Genomic DNA, 22,417 nt, shown 5'->3' with positions numbered 1-22,417 from the left:
GACCGTGATCTTGGGGAAGGCCACTGCTTTTCTCTGGGCTGCCCGGTCTAACTGTAAATGTTTCTTGTATGCTTTCATATTGGAGTAACACATTTAAGCTTTCTAGACTAATGCCGAGAATTGAGATAGATTCCTGTGTGTTTAAGCTGATGGGTGGGAGGGGGGACCCTCTTGCATTTTATTGCTATATTCCCTACTTTGCCCCTGCAAAGAACCCATGCTGGCTTATACAATCCAACTTTTCTTTATCGTACCCTGACAACTACCCCGTAAAGTTGGTTAGGCTAGGAGTAGGTGTCTGACCCACAGTTGTACATCCAGTGTGGGAGAAACCAAGCATCATCATCATCATCATCATCATCATCATCAGAACATGACTTGTCATTTCATCTTCCCTGGGTTTACATTCAGGAGACTCCAAGGGGAAAAACTTTTCTGGGAACGCACCCTGTCAGACTGTGAGTTAAAGTTTGTGTGTTTGAATGTTCCCTTCAAAGCATTTTTTTCCTGGACACAAACTCTTCCTAGTTGTAGAGAATAGTCCAGTCTAGTTTTCTCCCCAATTTTCAGTGTGTGAGACATTCCTTGCCAGGGCACTCAGATGTCCCAATCGCCGCTTGCCAGCCAAAATTCACAGAGGCTAAGGGAAACCTCGCCACTTGATTCTGCTGGCTTCATCATGGCCTTCACCACTGACTCCTGAAATGGGGTAATGACACATCAGAGAGCTGACCCATGGAAAGAGATACAGAGCTGGTGTGCAGGCACCCACTCTAGCCTAGCCCTGATGCCATTCATGCAAGTAGTGTTTATGTGAATGTTTGGTTTTATTTTTTAAAAATAAGGTAGGTGTGGGGCGATGTGGATTGAGGTCAAGCCTTCAAACCTTTCCTTGTATGTATTATTTATACTGTAATGAAAGCTTCCATTGGTGCAAATGGGAGCTCTCCTTCCAGTGCAAATGACCTGGACCAGGACGTGGAGGCCAGTGTTCCCTACTGCCACCACAGGGCCCTGAACAGGATGATCTGCAACACCTGCTATTTACTTCTTTTCAGATGTTGTGTTGAGTTTGGCCCAGACTATCAGTCAGTTGTGGAAGTGACCCAGACTTGTAAGCTGCATTATTTCTCTCATATTAAAGATGGGAGGCTTGGAACGAGTGGAAGGCCAAAGAGCGAAGTCATGGATTGATGAATGAAGTCCAGTTTGAACAGTTGATTTCCCAGCTGACACTCTTTGTCACACCAGTTCTTGATTTACCAATGGTACAAATGGAACTTTATTGTTTACTTTGAATATTTTTGCTCCAGTTTCTACCCAAAAGGGATGCTCAAAATGTCTTATAGTAAAATAAGTACTTTATGCAAGTTTTGCTTTTAATAACTCAATTTTTAAAAATCAGATTATTACTTACTGCAATTTCAGTGCAAGCAAAACACTCCAATGAGTTTATTAACTAAAGTTTGATAGAGGGAAGGGAAGAACAAGAGACAGGACTGACTCCAGTCAGTGCCCTCTGGTGATGCTTTTTTTTTTATATGAGCGCCCCCCCCCCCCCCCCCCCGATAATAGCTCCTCCACAACAGAGATACCTGCTGGCAGTGGCCAAACCTAGTATCAGTCTAGGGCAGTGGTCTTCAAATTTGAGATACTGGAGGAACCCTTCTCAATGTGAAAAATCAGTGTGGAACCCATTAATAAATACATTCCATTCAGTACATTTTATTTGTATTATTTACAATTTAATGTTGCAATTAATGTTGCAACCAACCATTTCAAATATGTGAACAGAAACTATTTATAAAGGCATTAACAAACCCATTTATAACTTCATAACTAAATGATGCTAAATTTACTGAATGCATTCTAAATTTTAGTATAACATCAATAGCAAATAATATGAAAAATATACTTCATTTTAATGACTTAGATGTGCTTGTTTTTTGCCACAAAGAAAATAAGAACTGAGAGTTATTGATGACAGTTGCAAGCACATTTCTGGTTCTGCATCCATTTTATTCCTGTATTAAGCCAGTGTACTCATTATTCCTTGCAGTCTGAATCCAAAAGAATGAAACCACTTTGGCTTTAAAACAAATGAATCTGCTTTTAAAGGTATGCGTGTGAAAGCTCTGAATTAAAATGAAAGATGATCTTACTTTATCACAAACTCTTTCAAACAAAACAAAGGAATGAAGATCCTACAGTTTCACTGTAATCATAGGTGTAAACCCCTGAATGCTTCTGGAATTACAGGGAACAAACTTTGAATAGCATGGATCTGAGCTATTGTGGGCAACTGAAATGGTAGCCCTCAGTGCCACAATTTTAATAGCCCCCAATGGCTCAGAGAGTACAATCTGGGGGCACTGTGGCTAATAAAAAGGACAGGTGGCTCTCTGACTCAGCTGCTTAGTATAGGTGGCCCATGTCCGTGATGGCCTGCTTGTTGTCTGGCTGCCTCAGAGGGACTCTCATGGGTCAAGGGAGGAAGAGGCAGCTAAACATAAAGTTAAATTGAGCAAATATACATGCTTAGACATCACTGCAATTGCAGGTGAAAGAATAAGAGGGTTAGTGAAGGTGTCACGGAGGCAAATGATGAAGTTGGTGGCAGCAGGAATCAGTTCCAGTGGTACAACCAGAAGGGTTAGCATCAATCCCCAAAGACAAAAACGGTAAAAGAGATCCAATACTGATCCTTGTCATGGTAGAGTCAGAATCTTTCTTTTCACAGAAGAGAAGTCACAATTTTATGTGACCTTTTCAGCTCTGACATTACACTGGTTATGCCGGTAGCTTGTATGTATGGCAGGGTTGTGGTGGTGGTGGTTGTTTTCCTGTCCCTAGGCTGCCGGCAAATCACCGGAGTGAAAATAACTCGAGGGCCAATAATGCTAACTCATAGGCTGAGCCTATTAAGTGGGAATAGCTGAAGTGCTCTTCCGCCAGCTTCTATTTAAAACTGTACTCAGGAAACTCCTGTGATTAAGTGCTGCTATTTCACCCAGCCTTGTGAAAATGTCCTTCCAGCCCCTGCTTGGAATCTACAGGAGAATTCTGGTAATCAGTAAACATGTTTGTTGTGAAGGTGTGTGCTTCCTGACCACATTCCAGGGAAAGAAAAGGATGTACAAGTGAATATTTTCCAGAAGAATAACCAAGAGAGAAGGACACTTTCATTCTCTCCACACATCTGCTGCTCAGGTGGCTTTCTTTGTTAGTCTAGGAAAAGGCAAGGAATCTAAAGCTTCCGTACAGCCATTTGTGGGATACCGGCACATCCTGCATTTACAGGATTCCAGTAAACAGTGTACAAAGTATGCATTATTTAGTGCAGGGGTGCGTGACCTCTTTCAGCCAAGGGGCTGAATTCCATTTCAAGAGAAGCTTTTGAGGAGTGTATTCTAGTAGTGGGCAGGGCCAAAATATCACGCCCAGCTCTTAAGCTATCTAAGATGTAGGAGAGACCTTGCAATGTTTTAGAATAGAGGAAAAGAGCATGCAGGAGTTGGGAAACCATTTGTCTACTGAAAGACCACACCTGCAGATAGCAGTATATTTTGATAAACTTCAGGGGTGAAGGTCATAATCAGGAGAATTTGGAAATGAGCTCCCAACGTTGGCGATTTGCATGCACGCACATATTGAGCTCATTCTGAACCAGGTCGACTCCTCTGGCGTGTGATTTGATTTGAAATCGTCCCTTCCCAGTCACTGTCCTTCCATTTTCCTAATCTAAACTTACGTGTATCAGCAGGGAGAACTCGCAGTGGTGCATACTAGGCATCCATGAGACTCTTAAGTATGTCTGTAGCTTCTTGGAACCATGGGAAATGTAATACCAGCCATTTATGATGCTTCTAGGATGCATCCCTTCTAGGAGTGACCCTTTTCTACTGCTGCTGTGCCACCATCACCCATGACATCTTGGAAAGGAACAGGTGGTACAGCAGTGGGGATGAGGACCCACTGGGCTCATGACATAGCTGGAAACACACAGCATCCCAAACTTCAAGAAAGTGCCCAGGTTAAATGCAGCTCATTTTTTCATGACTCATGTCCATACCTTCCCTATTCAGAGCCACTTTGCATGGTAATCCTGTTCCACTAATGTCCTGTAATTGCCTTTCATGCTATTCCACCCTTTATTTGCTTGGGGTGGGGGGAAGAGGCTTATAGCATTCAGTACATACACAAAGGCACCATGGTACTTAGAACTGAAATAGTCTGCGTTGATGTTCTGGCATTAATAGAGAATCATAGAATAGTAGAGTTGGAAGGGGCAAGAAGGTCATTGGGTCCACCCCATGCTATTTTCAGGACACTAAGTTACACTATCCCATTGGGCAAAGTTGTTCTCCCAAATTATTTTGTTTAAAAGTAAAATGTATGCTAGCCTGTTTTGGAGCTAACGTTGGGTGAAGTGCAATATTCATTTCGGTGGGAGCTGTGACAAACCAGGAGGAACAGCAAACGGCGTGCACAGAATTAACATTGGCACATTGTGCCATACCAGCCTTGGCTATTCTTTTTTTGCAGAGCGACAGCGCATGAGAGATCATGCAAAAGTACAGGGAATACATGAGATAGGACAAGCCACGCATGGTCTGCTGCTGCAGAAAAACCTTTCTTTTTTTAGAAAAAGGTTGGCTTGCCAAGTAGATGGCCTTAGTCTTCTTCCCAGTTCACAACCTGCAATTCATCAGCCATGTAAGGATATCAATAAATGTTGGGGTAACTGGGACTGCAAAGCCAGAGGAATTGCAGAGCGCCTGCTGCCACATGGCCAGTAGCCTGTACTGGTTTGTGCTCCGTATTATAGGGAAGGGATGTCGGCTTGGCTTCTGAGCATAACATAACACAGTATAACAAACACATTCCTTTCCTTGCTTTAATGTGCTCTGTCTTCAACTCTCTAATATCTACCACTGCCACTAGGAATTTTAATTCCAATATTTGCACTTAACCTCCCACAGTATTGTGCCCAAGCTGTAAGACTCCTTCATTGGACTACGTGGTCCTAACGATGAGACTCTGATATACAAACAGCCCATGACACTGAATTAACAATAAAAAAAAAGTCATTTGTACAGCAAGTGTCATGTTTTCAAAATGTTCAGTAACTTATTTCCTTGGTAAATAAACCTGTGTATACTAAGAAATTTTGACTGAGGTATCTCCCTCTTTGTCTCCACAAACGTTCTTCACACGCAGATCCTCCGTTCTCTCCTGAATGTAAATTTGAGCCGTCTTCATTCTGTTTCTCTCAGTTCAATCTTTCCCTGCTGCACTCAGGTGCCTGCCAGCTTCTGTCTCTCACACCCTTAGAATACTTGACCATATTCAGCTCTGACTCTCCCTAGTCACTAAGTATTCTACCTCCTTCCCTTTCTCCAAAATGCTTTTCATAGCACTATCTGGGATTCGAAAGAGGAGGCTGCCTCTCCAGATTCTGCAGCTTTGCCGACAGCCCACAACTCTTTCTGCTAACTGTTGACAGAGCACAACTGGCTACAGACGGACCAACACTCAGCTCCAGCTGATTCCTTCTCTTAAGACCACCACTGACAAAAGGCAACACAACTCTCTGACCAAAAAGGATCTATTTCTCAGTCCTCTCACTCACCCAAGTTCCGCCCCCACACGCTCAGTCACGGACCAATCACCTCACTCACCCCTCTTTTACCCCCCCTTGCCCTTCTGAAACTTACCAACATTTAACGGAACATGCCCCTTGGTGCCCCTGTTGCAGTGATGCAGCAGCCTGGCAGCTCTCACAGTCCATTAGAGCAGGTTCCCAGAAGGGCAGTTTATTGAATTTCTTCTCAGCATTGTCTAGTCAAGTGTCACAGTTTGTGGTTTTTCCTTCCTGGGGTGATAGATTTCTTTTTTGCAGAGCTTACTTCACCCTGATAAGAATGCCAGTAATAAACACAGTAGTGTGGAAACTGCTTAATGAAAATGATGTTAAATATCTGCAATTGCTCTTCATGTTTTAATTAATATGCTCAGATGAGGGCAAGGCTATTTATGCAGTGGGCAGTTTTCCTCCTGCGAGAGGAACCTTTATCAGGAAGGCAGCTGCCTCCATCTACCCAGTTATGTGTCTACCAGACATTACAACAGCACACCATGCTGAGAAAAGCAAAGCTAGTCTGTATCTTGGTGATCAAGCACATACCCCTGTGCTAGCCCAAGGATGGGAACATCCTTGTTAGAAATCATTCTGAAACCAAGGCTTTTACAAACTAGTAAAGGGTAGCCAAGGCATCGGAGATCTTTTCACTGCTGCTCTGATACATCTGAGCTAAGTGGTCATGGCAAGCATTTCTTAAACTTATGATTTAGTTTAGCTCACCTGTGAATTAGAATTACGGGCATACTCCACTCTTACACCCAGGAAGCTTTGTCTTTCAGGTGCATAGAAGAGTAAGGACTCCCATCCCCAAAAGTCTTATTTCCTTTCCCACCAATTAGTCACTGGGTTTTTTTTTTTTTTTTTTTTTTGGAGGGGGGGCATTCCAAAGCAGTGGCTCAAGCAGAGGTGCCTCTTTGGATGGATACTTTGAACCTACCCTTCATTTATTTTTCAGCACATGCTATAGGGCAGATGGCAATGAATGACTATTAGTCATGCTAACAATATATTATAAGCCTCCAGGATCACAGGCGGTATGACCTCAATAGAAGTCACTGCGGACATGAGTGGAAGGGTGTCACCTCAGCAAAAGTTTCATGTGCACCACGGTCAATCACCATTTAATAAGTGGTCATCTTTATTTGTCTATTATTCAGGCATTATCAAATAGCAGACAGCTCTGCTTCAGTCTAGAACCTTTTCTCAGTGTGGGGGACAACACATGCTTACAATATGAGCGTAATAGCTTTTAACAGGGAGGATCTGTCCACTGAAGAAGGAGAAGAAAATAAATGTGGATATCTGCCCAGGTATCCTTAAAAAGAAAAATCAGTTCCTTTCAAATGTATACAACTTTAAAAGATGCACCTATCAATCTATTAACACAGAGAATAACTCCTATTCATAAATATTTCATAGAAATATTAGTTGGTATATAAATGTTTTAAATAACTTGTTGATGGGTTGCGTTTGAATAAGAAATGAAAAACAAATCAGTTCAGAGATTAAGTAAAATTTTGGAACTGTATTTCTGGCTGCCAGACTATAGAAACCTATAATTAATATAGGCATATTGTGATCTACATAATAAAACACAGGGTTTTGTTGTGTATCAAGACATATATAAATTGCATTTAAAGAGCACAACGATGGGAATTTAATTTAGAGAATTTTTGTGTTCACCCTGTGGAAATAGATTGTCAAGAAACTGATAGAATACCTGCCCTGAGAGGTTTTGCTATCTGAAGACCAAATTACAAAGAGATGAGGCTGACCTTTGTAAATTGCATTTTCCAAGCTGCCTTAAGTGTTGCTGAAGCCACGGGTTCCTTGCATATGAATTCCTTTAAGTGTGCTACCTTTTTCTGATTTCTATTCATTAAACTATGAGCAGTTCCCCTCTCTATTTAAGACAGGTTATAAGTACAGTTTATGCCAGCATTGGCTAGATCACTTCAGCACCCTGAGCCATGTGATGGCAACTGTCTGGAGATAGTGGTTCAGCGATATATTTTGAAGCGCTCCTGGTGCTGATCAGGACAATCCCCATAGTCATGTCCCCAAAGAGACTATAAAAATTCACACAGCTGTGTTAATCCATATCAACACACCATTTTCATCACCACCACAAACTGGTCTTTTCTAAATCCAGTGAGGCAATTGCCCATCAGTCACCAAATGGTTTGCACAATTTAACAACCCAGAGTACGGGTTATGTAAAAATGTTGTTGAATCGTAGATTATTATTCAGCTGTGGATTATTGTTATGTGCGTACCTTGCACTATACTTTTAACTATGACTTGTTATTCATGAGAGCTGGAGTTCACCAGCCAACAACAAACCATAGATTCTCTTCTTGGTTGCTTGTGGTTAATAACCTGTAGTTAAACCATAGTGCAGGGGTCACATGTAACAACAACCCACAATTCAACAACAGTCCATATTCTACCCTGTCTAAGTCTGTGTGGTGAATGGGTGGGTGCCAGCACTCCTGCTATTCCAGAGGTGCCTACACTGGATCCTGGTGAGCCCTGGCTCCACTGCAGCACTCCCTGGGCAAAACAAGACCAGAAAAGGATGACCCCACAAGAACCAAAGGCGCACAACACCAGTATAACATACCAACCAAAGTTACGCATTTGTTGGCAATAAATAATGGGGCTAAATACATCCTTGATCCATGTCCTTTGTAGCTGAAGCATCAAAGTGACAGAAGTACAAGGTGACCTTTGAAATATGAAGTGGTCAACACAAAGAGAGTCAGGCTGGGGTAATGCACAGAATACCCACCTAGGACTGGGGAGTCCCAGATACAAATCCCCTATTAGGCATGGAGCTCTCAGGATGGCTTTGGATCAGTCCCAACTCTGAGAGTAACACACCTTATGGAGAAGATAAAACATGGGAGGGAAGAATCATGTGTGTCGCTTGAGTTCTTTGGAAGAAAAGGGGCATATACCTGTAATAATAAATGCAGTACTTGGGTGCCTCTTAAGCCATTTCAAAAAATCTTCTTGGGCTAGTTCCATTAAAGAAATTCAACAATTCATTCTTCTGTTGCTGTGGTAGATATATTTCAACAAGTATTTCACCATTCTGCAGCTTCTCAGTGCTGGAGCACAATAAACCACTCAATGGAAACGCACAAAATGCACCTTCTCTGGCCAGCTGAAAAGCTTTAGAGCCACATCTATGTCTAGAGCCCTTCAAGAAGCAGGCTTCGTAAAATCACACCAATTCCACTCAGTGGCTGAACTGTCTTCCAGAGCCTCGAGAACCTCCGTGCTCAGGCTCTTCAAGGAGCACACGCTGCCAGCGGACGGCAGCCCAATTCCAGTCCTCTCTCCAGCACCCAGCCCTGAGCCAGCTCATGGGTTTTAGAGCAGTTCTTCATAAAATGAACCTCCCATCAGAAACGACGGAACTGGACTCCATGTAACCTTTCAGTCTATGAATCCTTGCAACAGAGCAAGTGTTCAAGCAGGGCAGTCAACTGACCAGGGAAAATGCCCCGACTGTTGTTTTTACAGTTTGTGGGCTGGTCACCAGAGCAGCAGAAACCGCAAGGGTGTCCCCAAACGCATCACTTTGGCCAGCATGTTACATTTTTAGCAAAATAGATCAATCTTCAGGCACTTCACAGGATTTATTGCGACATATGTTTTCATATGTCTGGCAGAAGCTCTCCTGGCCTCAGGCAGGAAAGGGTCTGGCGGTTTCCTGTCTGAATCAGGGATTCTGGGGTGCATTTGTCAAGGCTGCACGAGATGCTGCTTAGGCCTGCTGGGCCCGAGTTTTGTGCTGCATGCACGGAGAGCATGCCTTAGAACAGCCTCCCCCAACCTGGTGCCTCCAGATGCATTGAAATGCAGCTCCCATCATCCCCAAGCCTCCATGGCAGGTGTGGGGTGATGGAAGTTGTAGTCCAACGCATCTGGAGGGTGCCAGGCTGGGGGATGCTGCCCCAGAACATGAACAGCATGTCCCAGTGGCTTTCCATTTCAGGAGAAGATTGAGAACGGTAAGCAAGATAGTTTGCAAAACCATGACGTCTTGTCAGGTTGCTTTTGCACACACATATACCCACCGCACCGCACCACCTCCTATCTCCTAGTCAAGGGATTTCCAAGCATTTCAGCTTTTGAAGGGTGCCACTGAGCACAAACTGACCTGATTTCTCAAACGTACACTCTGGGACCCCTTGTCTGTATGAACCAGAGAACCTGTAGCTGTATAGAGGAGCGTGGCTGAAAGATCTTATGTCAGAATGCAGAAATGGCATGAATTTACAGTAGAACTCTATCAGCACGAGCTTAAATTTTCTGCTCATTTTTGTTCCCAGATTTTTCCTGCAAAATGCACAAGGATGTCATGAGTGTTTTTCATGGGTGTCCCTCTGTGGAACAGGAGGGAAAACCTCTGACTTGGATCCCAACTAGGCATGTGTGAACAGAAAGGACACAGAGATCCGGCAGGGGATCCCACTGATGAAAGAAGAGGAAGGCAATTTTCACCAATTCTCACCTTCCTCCTCCTCACCCCCAACCCATTCGGGAAGTTCTCCCAGTCTTCCAGAGAATATTGGCAAACAAAAGAGCCTTCAGGGAGGAAGGGGAATTGGTGACAGTCTTCCTCCTTCCACTGATGAGAGCAATCTCGGGATTCCCATTTATGTCCCACAGAGTTCCAAGGTTTGATCCGCCTCAGAAGTGCTTGGAAGCTGCAAGCAATGTCAGTTTTTCCACTGCGAAGCCTTGCAGTGTAATCACTGGTCCTCTTAGCTGTGCCACCATTAACCAGAGGAGGGTGCGTCTCATCTCTCCAAATAAACAGTTCATCAGGAGGGCTTTTGTTTAAGATGTGTTCCAAGCCCACCTAGCATTTAAGCAGAAGTGATTGGGCCCCTGCTGTTTGCAGACGGGCTTTCTCCCGAGTTTGATGTGATCCCCCCAGGTTTCTCTTGTCTTTGGTCCCTCTTTTCAAATAGCTGATTAAAACGCTTTCCTTATGAAAAGAAGCTGACACAGCGCTTTCGCTTTCCCACTTGTTGGGGGTGACACTCCAGAGCAGCATGATGTCAACTGGAGCCAGAAGAGAGGCGCTGTTAATTGCTCCATGCAGATAGTGGCTGTCAGATGCAAAATGAAATATTGCTCTCTCTCCCGCTGATGAAAAGCGCCCACTGTGCCCCTCCTGCTTCCACTACCAAAGGAGCAACTTGCCAGGCTTTCCAGGAGGAGGATCCGGATGCCCAGAGCTTAACTTCATGTTCCTTCCCCACCACCCTGAATCTCATTCAGCAGCTCCTTAAAATGACAGCTGCTCCGTCCACTTGTGGGGTGCTGCAGTTCAGCTGAAGGAGCGGCACATTGGAGGTCGCTTCCGGCTTTGCCTTCCGTGGCTGGGTGTTCCACCAGTGCATGCAAGGATGAAGTCGAAGGAAGTGAGCCCATCTTGAGCCAGTGCAGAGCTTCAGGCAAAGCGCTGCTTTGGTGTCTCCCAGGCAGACCTGTGGCTACCTTCTCTTCCCCCTACCCCACCACAGCCCCCACTGGAGTTACCCTCCTGGTCTTCCCCTTCCTTCTTGCCCCACCCCAGCAGCTGCCACCAGCCCCCCATCCCAGCTCCAGGTCCCAGCCTTGGGCTTACTGCAGGTGCCCCCCTCATTCTTTTTCCTGCCACACTGGGAAGGGGGGGGGGTTCTCCGTGCCACCTGGCTGTGCCTCAAGGAAGGGCCCTTCTTAATACCAAACAACCCCCTCTGGGCAAGGAGAACATACTGGGGGCCGCCTGCAGTGTTGTGAGGCATTCCCATCGTGCAGACTCTCTGGAGAGCTGAACCAGCTTCTCATTCTTTCCTGCTGCATTTGCCACAGCTGGTGGGCCTTCCCAGATTGCCTGCCCATCTCATGCCTAACTCGGAAGGGCTCTCTGGTGGGTGTCTGGTGCTCCAAAGAGCTGTGCCAGGCACTGTCCGCAGCAACAGGCACGCTGGTGCCTGGCCCTGAGAACCCTCCCACCTGAGCCCTGGCGTGTCTGCTCTGGAGAGCACACTGGTGATAGAAGTGTACACGGTGGTGACAGTCACTACTGCAGGTCGGGCAGGAAGAGGACCCAGAGAGCCACCTCCGCTGCCCCATCACCAAGTGATGCTTCCAACTCCTGGGTTCCATTTTGCCCCCCGCCCCCAATTCGGCACCCAAAGCAGTCGTCTGCTTCACCTCTGCCAGACGCAAATCTTCATAATGTGGAGACAATCCAGCCTGAGTCCAGGACCCCATTCTTGCAAAATGTTTGACATTGACATGCTGTAGTAATGCCACTCCACTCCTACATTATGAAAATGTGTTTCTTGTGCATTTACTGTTTGTTCCTGGATATACACTTGCATACAAGCAGTGAGAGATGGGCACCGAGAAAATTTCCTCCTTGTAAGCAGCCATTCAGTTTCAAAATAGGAAGCTGCTTCATACAGAAACAGGCCACTCATTCTCCTATCTCAGGACAGTCTGCTTTGATTGTGGGAGCTGCTAGGGAGCAATATAGGGTATGATCCAAGGTGTTTCTGGGCGGGGGGAAATTTTAGCATTCCCAGCAACCCCCAGCCATCCCTGGCTGGCTGAGGCATGTTGGAAGTTGTAGGCTTTTCTTTACGAAATATGCAGTGAATTGTCCGTATAAGAGAATAATTTTAGCCATCTAGGCAAAAGCATGAACTGTAGAAATGTCCACCCCCTGTGTTGCATAAAATCATTTTCCTGCCTTTCTACAAAATCTGGCAAATACATTTGAGTTATAGCTTAGCCGTGTTGAAAATTGCATCCCACTTTTTCTGGAAATAAGCTTACACATTTACAACTACATCTTTTTTTAAGGTAAGAAAAATAAATGGTTGCCATTTAGTTAATTGGAGGCTATTCTGTTGGAGAATTCAGCTACATTCTCATGCTAAGCACAAAATTTTACTGAGCAGGGGGAGAGCTGTAAATTCCAGGAAATAAATGGATTGGGCAAATAGAAATGTCGGGGGGGGGGGGGAGAAAGTTAGGATGGTGTCCCGATTTCCATCATTCTTTTCTCAAGATAGAAAGTCATCAAGTGACAATGGTCCAAGAGTCACAATAGCAGAGTCGCAGAGAAATGTCATCAGTGAGAACATGCTGGCCACAGAAGTAGTTTCTCAGAAGTATGGCTTGTAGAAGTTTTTGCCCATGTATTATATTAGACTGAGCGTACTCTGTTGATTGGGGCATGCTAGGAGTTACTGGCCTTTCTTTCTGTCCAAGCTCACATAACATTGTACCTTTAGTGATGTGAGATGTTTCAGGGCCTTTTTTCAACAGGGATCTCTAGACCAGCCTAAACCAAGTTGGGTATTTTTACAAATTATATTTTTATACTGCCCAATAACCAAAGCTCTGTTGCTTGAATTCAGCTGCATCACATTTCAGTTTTTCAGAGTACATGCCATACATTATCTCAGTTACCTTGAAAGCAACTCTTATGAGGGCGATTATAATATTATCACCTCCATGTTGCAGACAGAAAAAAGTGGTTTGCTTAAGGCCACCTTAGTGATTTCATGACAGAGGCAGGATTTGTGCCAAGGATTTCCTGGATCTTACACACAGGATGGAGCTCCCATCAAGCTGGACACAAGGCTGCTAGCAGAAATGGTGGTCTTTTCTTGTGTTCTCTCAGCTTTCCCAGCAATGTTTTTCCAGACTTTCCCATGTTGTTTTCCCATACCATCTGCAGCAGCCAATGAGATGAGCAGAGGCAGGAAAGTGACATGCACAAATGTCTTGCCAAAAGTTGCAGGAAGAGACGGAGGGAGATCTTGCCACGGGATTGTTGGTTTTGGCAGCATCCCTGACAAAGCCTTCCATGTAGCAGAAAGGGGCTTATACATGATACTCTCCAGAACAGCAGTATGAATATGGACTGTGGAACTTGCCTGGGTGTTCGTGTGACTTTGTAAAATGCAGCCGTGTGATTTCCTCAGCATCTGCTTTTTCTTCCCACTGAAACCAGTAGGGTTTGCTGTGAGTCCAATGACTGGTGCTTAGGCTGCCAGTCCCTTTGTCACTGATACTAATGAGAGAAAAGACTGATTTCAATGGGTGTCAGATTGAGGTTGCTCAAAATGGCCTCTGAACATGATGGGGTTGAGCAGTGGCCAATTCAGAATTATGGCTTGGGAGAGAAAAATCAGTTTTCCTCTGATTGGGAGTGGTGAGTCTTTCTTTCTTCTTTTAAGATGAAGTGAACCTGACAATGCACAGGGATTCCAAGTAACAGGGTGGTAATCACTGGGCACTTGCTCTGCCTCCAATTGCATAAATGTTACATGGAAGTGTTTTAAAGTCATTTTATCATGAAAAAGGAGGCAATTTAACATAACTATTACCCTGTACTCTTCATGAAAAATGCATTAAGCAATTACAACTGAAAGTAAGAGGTCTTAGGAAGCAACACACTGCTGTAGGCGATATGCCCCAGCAGCTGCAAAGAAGTGTGATGTATTATTAAATGCCTTGATTATTGGGAAGGAGACAGTGCACGTTGTGGGGTGGGGGGGGTGGGCGCTGGATAATCCTCTTGATGAGAAATGATGGTTTTGTTTGGGTCAGACAGGGTTGTATTTTTTTTTCCACCCGTAGGAACAGTACTTCTCTTCATCATGTATTTTGGCCATATTAGTTGGACAGATGGCTCACGCAGAAGCACCCCCCCCCATTGTGGCACGCATGGGGTACCACTGGTGCTGCGAGTGATGTGTACATTGTCCTTGCGTGGAGAGCCATGACTGGGTCTTGCTTGGTCTCCTCTTACTCCAGCCGAGGTTTAATTGAAATGTTCTGTTGACATCCCTGTTCGCCCAAGAAAGCTGACTGCCAAGCTCTATCCGCAAACCTGTTAGGGTCTCTTTCCTTATAAAAAGTAGCACTGGAAATGCCATGTTGCCTAGTTCTCTGTGATTTTTACAGTGATAAGAGCTTCTGACGGAATAAACTCCCAAGCTACAGTGCCTTGGCCAGTTGCTAGCATTGCTCAACAGTTCAGTTCTTTGAAATGACTATTGTAAATCAGTGTCCATGGACAGTGCTCCCTTATCACATTAATGTCATCCCTTTCAGCAGGAGGAAGGCTTTCTGAATAATTCTCATTTGATATCCAATACAGCCACCACCCTTGTGACTTGGCTCCTAGGCACACCTGTCTTTGTATCATTTCACACCTGGGCGTGTTTGCCAATCACAGCCCCCACTGAACATATCTCTCTTCTGCACATGCTTGCAGAGATGCGTTGTCTTCTTCACATATGTCTTTTTAGATGTACATATTGCACAACAGAGGGTGGCACAATTCCGGGCTGAACGACTACAGATGCAAGGTCCTAATTTTGAATGTTCCCCCACATAAAACCAAAGCAATTCTTTGCACGCAATAAATCAGCACATCGGGAAGAGGGTCTTGCAGAATTTCATTTTTGTCTGCTGTGACTACCACCTTCTGCCTGAGGTGGTACTGTTGAAAATTTTACTGTTCTGTTGCAATGTGGTTAAGAGCATGGGACTGGGACTCAGAGGATCTGGGTTCTAGTCCCCGCTCGGCCATGGAGCCAACTGGGTGACTTTGGGCCAGTCACAGACTCTCAGCCCGACCTACCTCACAGGGTTGTTGTTGTGGGGATAAGATGGCAGAGGAGATGTAAGCTGCCTTGAGCCCTTTGTAGGAAAAAGGCAGGATATAAATTGAAAAATAAATAGATAAATAAATAATAAAAATAATGTGTAGGTCAGCTCCTAAAGTATAATGCTTCTTACACTACATTTCCTTACTTACTGTTTTGTAAGCACTTGAAAGATCTCAGAAATGTATGAAGATAAACAATATATCAATATTTTTAAAGATAATGTTATGTATGAAAGTCCTCCAAAACGTCCTGTTCTTGACAGCCCTGCTCCACTCAGAAAAGTTCAAGGCTGTGGCTTCTTTTATAGAGTCAATCCATCTCTTATTTGTTTTCCTTTTCTTCGGTCTTCGACTTTCCCTAGTGTGATTGTCCTCCCCAGGGAGTTTTGTCTTCTCATGATGTGTTCAAAGTACGGCAGCCTCAGTTTTGTCATTTTTGCTGCTAGGGAAAGTTCTGGCTTGACTTAAGATAAACAAAAAATAAACAAATACTTTCTGAAGAGGAACAATAAAACAATAGGTTTTAAACAATACTCTTTCATGTATTAAGAGTACAAATGTATTACGTACTCTTTATTATTAGTGTTATTATTGGGCTCTATTACGCTTGGCTATAAATTGAATGGATAGATACTTGTAGATCAGTGTTTGTCTGAATTCAAAAGACGAGTACAGATATAGAATGCGAAACCATAGAGAAAGCCCCAAGAGCTTTACAGGACACATGTTGGACTGTGAGTTGATTGTAAAAGTGATACAAAACATACAATTTGACCATGCTGTTGACGGAAACGTAAGCCATTGTTGTAATAAGCAGCACCAAGGGGACTTTACAATAGGTTAAAAGCTATCCCTTCTGCTCTTCGGCCTAGTAGCAGCCAATCATAACAAAGAATTGTTACTATCATGCAGCGGATTGATAGCTGCAGGCATAGCTGGGGCTGAGAAATCAACACATCCTTTAACCAGTCTGCAAAGGCATTGTTTTGCTGACATTTGGGGTTAATAAGCCAGACTGTGAGTTAGTAAATCGTGGAAAAGACCATGGTAGAACCTTTCTCCCTGATCCACTGGTTTTCTGTGCTAAGTTAATTTTGTCTAGAGGGCATCAAAGCATGTAATAACACCATTTGTGTTATTACACCTCCAGAAAGAGTTTTAGCATGTGGCCTGCTGGTGGTGCAGACTAGACTATTCTCAGAATCACTCCAGAATCCCACCAGGTTCTGCTCACCATGCTTTTGGAGCAGATCTCTGGGTTCATCAAGTGTATGGGGACAACATTTATGAGGCCTTGTCAATCATTGTCAGTTATTAGTCACCCTCTCTTTTAATTACCAAAATGGAAAGAGATTTCATAAGTTGGTTTAGTCATTCTCTTCTTGCCTCCAAAACCTTTTGTAATTCTGCCCTTATCACGTAGGCTGTTTCCGCTCTACCAGAGATGCCAAGTTTGATTTCCTTCTGCCAGCATCCTCCTCCAGACATCTCTATTTTACCTCTTGCATCAAATGGGTGCTTTCTTTTAGGGAATCATTAAGCTGCTGCTCTGGTTTGCTTGGGAAACACACAGACCTATTTGCCTTTATGCCTTAAACTGTCTTCAGGCCTGTTGTTAATGGAAACTCTCATGCTTGATTCAGCCTTGCCGCTCCACAAAAGTTAGAGACATCTTTACCAGCCTGCTGTTTCAAGCCTACCTGTGTTGGCCTGTTGGTGCCTAATGGGGACCAGCTCTCTTCTAGTTAACCTGAACTTCCTTCCTGGTAGACTGGGGTTATTTAATAATCCAAGTAGCTATTTTGCAAGGCTGCTTTAATTAAACATTCCCTGTTAAGTTTTAATGGGCCATTCATTTTGCTGTTGTTTTTTCCTTTCATCGTATTCTCTTTAAAGCAAACATTTGTACACGGCATCTATGCACACCCACCGCATCTGTTCACAAATCCAACTGCAGTCTAGCACAGACAGTTCCATATAATGTGGCTGGAAAATGTGCATGCGTGCTTTTCATGGGAATAAAGAGTATTGTGATGATTGAAAGCACACATGCTGCTTTTTCAGCCAGATCATTTCTAAGCTTTCAAAGGCTGTCTGCAAAGGGCAGGCCAGTGGGGCCTTTGAACTTTGGGGCCATGGAGGCAGGCAGAGCCTGGTCAGAGCAGCAGGGGGGAAGAGCTTTTGTCTCCGGAGATGGACACTTCAGTGTTAAGGATCCTTCTCCCTTCCGTGCTGTGCGCCTCCCCTGCCAATGGGTGTTCGTTGCAAAGCAGCGCCACAATGACAGACCCACATGTGGGAGCGCCGATTGTCTTTTGCCAGGTAGACCTCAAAAAGCTGCAGTGGCTTGCCAGGGCTAAATACCGGAAGAAGTCCAGGAAAACATGGTTTGCATACCTGTGGTAAAATAGTAGTTTAAGAGTGTTGCAATAGTTACAGATGGGTTGCTGGCTGTGCAAAGTTTTTGGTTACAGTTGCATCCTTTTATCTTACTGCATACTGAAAGTTGTTTCTGCCAAAACCTAGGGCATTAGCCAGAGTGAAGGGCAGTTTTCATGTCCAGTTGAAAGAGTAATAAGAGGACTTGAGAGAGAACGTGACAGCTCAGCAAGTTCGGCACTCATTCCATTGCACTTGGTGGGTTTCTTGAAGGCAGGACAGCGCATGCAGGACGGATGCAGAAAATTGCATCTTTATATGGCATTCTAACTTCCCATAACATCTAGTAGCCTTTATCTCATGATGTGACACAATATTATGCAATATTATGCAGCAGATACAAGGAAATGGGCAATGCAAAGATAACATAGCATGTTTCATAAGGTATGAGAGAGCCGAACCTGGCAATTTCATTTTCTGCAGCACTCTTGTCTCCTGTAACATGTCATTGGTTCTGCCCTTAGGAATCCTGCGGTGCACAGTGGGCATTCTAAGCCCTTCAGCATCATTTTTATCTATACACAAGTCAAAAATTAAATCATCTTTTCTTTAGGCCCTTTCATTTTGTTATTAGCACCTCCAAGCCTATAACTCCTGTCCAAAAAGACATCCACCTCTCTTTTACAAAGGCTGATGCAAAGATTGCTGTTCAATTCCCATTTTAAAGCAAATTTACAAATCAAACAAAGTTACTAACCCCCAAGCATTATACTAGCCTGCCAGCAGTTTGCAGTGTGCCTTTGATGATCACTTTTTGACATATTTTGTTCCTATGAAATCCCAAATCAAACTCACTGAAGCTGAAGCAGGAATCACTGTATAATTAATAAAACTGCAAACATGATGAGAAAATCTACCTGCATGTTTTGCTTTTGCTTTAAACCTTAAAAGGCATCTAAACAGACTGCCCCGTGCTCTAGCCTTGAATTAATATGCACCTATTTTTACAATCGCATTAATTTAGTGGCAGAATCTTAAACCATTTACTAGCAGAAGAAAAACACATAATGAACTGAAAGAACAGCACAATATATCTGCTCATAATAATGTGTTTAGGGATGTCACCCTTGGCTTAAAGGAAATCGTTTAGAGAGCAATTATGTTTCAAAAGAGATTCATTCTTTTAAAGAATTGAAATTTAAATCAAGATTTTTTAAGCTTGCCAGAGCTATAATTACAGTGCCTGCAGTGATTTCTGCTCTAAAGAGAAGGGTCATTTCATCACAAAATTGCCTCAACAAATCTGAATAATGTGAGCCTGAAATTTGTTTCAGCTATTTCATAGGAAACATTCACTTTAAAAAAATGAAATTCTCAGGCAATTTCAGATGGATAAAGGAGCTATTCTCAACTTAAAATTGTCTCTCCATGCACCCTTGGGATGCAGAATTGATTGCCGCCCAATAGTAACTCAGCTTCTCTAGCACAAAATGAGAAGATCTCCTTCCATTTTGCACCCAGCTCTCCTTGGGTTGCTTGTACTTTGGCTTTTTATGTGCTACGTAGACAGCTGTGTAAGTCCCACTGGAAACATAACACCTCACCATGGCCTGCTTTCCTTAACTATTGTTCAGCCTTTGATATACAAGTTCTTTTTCCAGCCTTACAAACAAACATCATCAGCTGAATGCAGAAGTAATTGCCCAGTTCACTCATAGCATTTGTTTGTAACGTGCAAAATTGCTAATGAACTCAATCATTTTCATTCTAACTTGGGATGAGTACATTTGTAGAGGTATTTTAATGTGGGGGCATGGAGCACGTGCATATACAACGCCACTTTCTTATTGCACACATAGAGGCTGGTCAGTGCTTACTCGCTTCTTGGGACACACGATTCTCCTAATAGCACGTGGTCCCAACTCTCTCTGGCCCTCATGTGCCGACCTTTTAAGCAAACCTCTGAGAAGCTGGAATGTTGATAGACATGCCATTACACCTTATCAGCTGCATCTCATGTGGACTCACTTCAGTCAGCCCAATATATTTCTTTCACACCTGACCATTATGAACGTATAAAATAATGTATTTGGTCTTTGCCTCGAGATTGCTATGGCAGTGGTGCTTTTTCCCTTTGTCAAGTAAAGGCACTATATTTCTGTAAGCCTGCATTTTCTGCGCTTTAGTTTGATAAGCCCAATCTCCTTCTTGCAACCACAGTAAGCGTCCTAATACATTTTTCCCTGACAGATATACAGATAGATATTTTCTATGCTGTATCATTTGCCTTGTTCGTTTTTCTTTCCACAGGAGCAACCAAGGTTTTATGCACATGAAGCTGACAAAAACCAAAGAAAAATACATTTTGGGCCAGAATAGTCCTCCGTTTGACAGCGTGCCAGAAGTGATCCACTACTACACAGCAAAAAAACTCCCAATAAAAGGAGCTGAACATTTGTCCCTCCTTTACCCTGTTGCTGTCCGGACCTTATAATTGCTCTGAGCCATTCTCCTTCCTGTGGATTGGAGTCAAGGGATGCAGTGGTGGCGGCGGCGGCAGCAGAAAGGGGCCTGCACTGTCTACAGCAGAGCATCTTGGAGCAAAGATGCCCAGTTCTGCCTTTCCAGCAGCAGACCAATGTATAATAGTATGAATGGAATTGTTGCACTACTCTGCATGTCCTGTGTGGAAATGTTGGTTTCTATTTATACAAGAGAAAACTGCATTCAGACAGAGCAGAAAAGCATCACCTTCCAGGACTCCCCTCCTGCCTTCATGAATAGAAAAGTTGCCAAATCCAAAGAAAGGCCTTCAAGCTTCTCTGCCTGTGACCGACGGCCTGTCCTCCCGCTACCTGTGCTTGAGGTAGGGAGCTGGGGGGACATGACATAATCTTCATGTACCCCAGCAGAATCTGCCAATGGACACAAACTCTTCATGCAGGGGAGGCAAGGAGGCAACTGGCCCATTGGCCTTGCTTTGGAAACCTGGACCTGGAAACTAGGTGTTATGCACCCACCCCAAATTTGCATTGTTTTTCCCATGCACAGATTAATTCAACATAGAGATTCCCCCCGGCCCCCTTTTGTCACAAGGATGATGTGATTTGAAGATCTCAATAAGTAATTTTGCAAAAGCAAAAAGTGTTGTTATTTATGAATAGGGTATGTACTTAAATAGTGGTTTAATATATGCACATATATATTTTTATCCCTTCCCCCTTTTATTTGGTACAATAATAAAGCTCTGAGGGTTTTCTGTGCTGACTCCTAGATTAAAGGCAGTGAGTTGGTTCTGTTTCTTTTGTGTCTGTACAATGTGAGTGGTGACGGTTCCGTGATTTCTGGGGAGGGTGTGGGTCAGTTTGGCAAGGGGTTGATGTTTTATGTTACGTTATTTGCGAAGTCGTGCCCGGCCCATCACGACCCCATGGACAACATTCTTCCAGGCTCTCTTATCCTCCACCATCCCCTGGAGTCCACCTAAGCTCACACTGACTGCTTCAGGGACTCCATCTAGCCTCCTCATCCTCTGCCGTCCCCTTCTCCTTTTGCCATCAATCGTTCCCAGCATCAGGGTCTTCTTCAGTGAGTCCTTCCTTTTCATTAGGTGGCCAAAGTATTTGAGTTTCATCTTCAGTATCTGGCCTTCTAAAGAGCAGTCAGGGTTGATCTCCTCTAGGACTGACTGATTTGATCGCCTTGCAGTCCAAGGGACTCGCAGGAGTCTTCTCCAGCACCACAATTCAAAGGCCTCAATTCTTTGACACTCAGCCTTCCTTATGGTCCAACTTTCACAGCCATACATTGCAACTGGGAAAACATAGCCTTGACTATAAGAACATTTGTCAGCAGGGTGATGTCTCTGCTTTTTAGTATGCTGTCTAGATTTGCCATAGCTTTCCTCCCAAGGAGCAAGCGTCTTTTAATTTCTTGACTGCAGTCACCATCTGTGGTGATCTTGGAGCCCAGGAAAATAAAATCTGTCACTACCTGCATTTCTTCCTCATCTATTAGCCGGGAAGTGATAGGACCAGATGCAATGATCTTAGTTTTCTTAGTGTTGGGTTTCAAGCCAACTTTTGTGCTCTCCTCTTTGACCCACATCAAGAAGCTCTTTAGTTCCTCTTCACTTTCTGCTATTAGAGTGGTCTCATCTGCATATCTGAGGTTGTTGATATTTGTCATGGCAACCTTAATTCCAACTTGTGATTCATCTAGCCCCGCCTTTCTTATGATGTGCTCTGCATATAAGTTAAATAGGCAGGACAACTGCATGCAGCTTTGCCAAACTCCTTTCCCAATTTTGAACCAATCAGTTGTTCCATGTCCAGTTCTCACTGTTGCTTCTTGACCCACATATAGGTTTCTCAAGAGACAAACAAGATGGTCTGGGACTCCCATCTCATTAAGAACTTGCCACCATTTGTTGTGATCCACACAATCAAAGGCTTTAGCATGGTCAATGAAGGAGAAGTAGATGTTTTTCTGGAACTCCCTAGCTTTCTCCATGATCCAGCGTATGTTGGCAATTTGATCTCTAGTTCCTCTGCCTCTTCGAAACCCTGCCTGTACTTCTGGTAGTTCTCGGTCCACATACTGCTGGAGCCTAGCTTGTAGGATTTTGAACATAACTTTGCTAGTATATGAAATGAGTGCAATGGTGTGGTAGTTCGAACATTCTTTGGCATTGC

At 43.9% G+C, this 22,417-nt stretch overlaps 1 protein-coding gene across 1 annotated transcript in view; it reads left to right on the top strand.

Moving 5' to 3' along the window:
* Positions 1-20,990, top strand: part of SHB (SH2 domain containing adaptor protein B) — a 145,223-nt gene extending 124,233 nt beyond the window's left edge. The window contains 1 exon segment of the mRNA XM_044439626.1: positions 20,034-20,990. Within this exon segment, the coding sequence (XP_044295561.1) occupies positions 20,034-20,217 (184 nt within the window). The 3' untranslated portion in view covers positions 20,218-20,990.
* The last annotated feature ends 1,427 nt before the right edge of the window (positions 20,991-22,417 follow it).

Source organism: Varanus komodoensis, unplaced genomic scaffold (assembly GCF_004798865.1).
Source record: "Varanus komodoensis strain SLA01 unplaced genomic scaffold, ASM479886v1 scaffold35, whole genome shotgun sequence".
In the NCBI taxonomy this organism is placed as follows: Eukaryota; Metazoa; Chordata; class Lepidosauria; order Squamata; family Varanidae; genus Varanus; species Varanus komodoensis.
The sequence above is the reverse complement of the archived record's forward strand: the minus strand, read 5'-3'. Positions and strand labels throughout refer to the sequence as shown.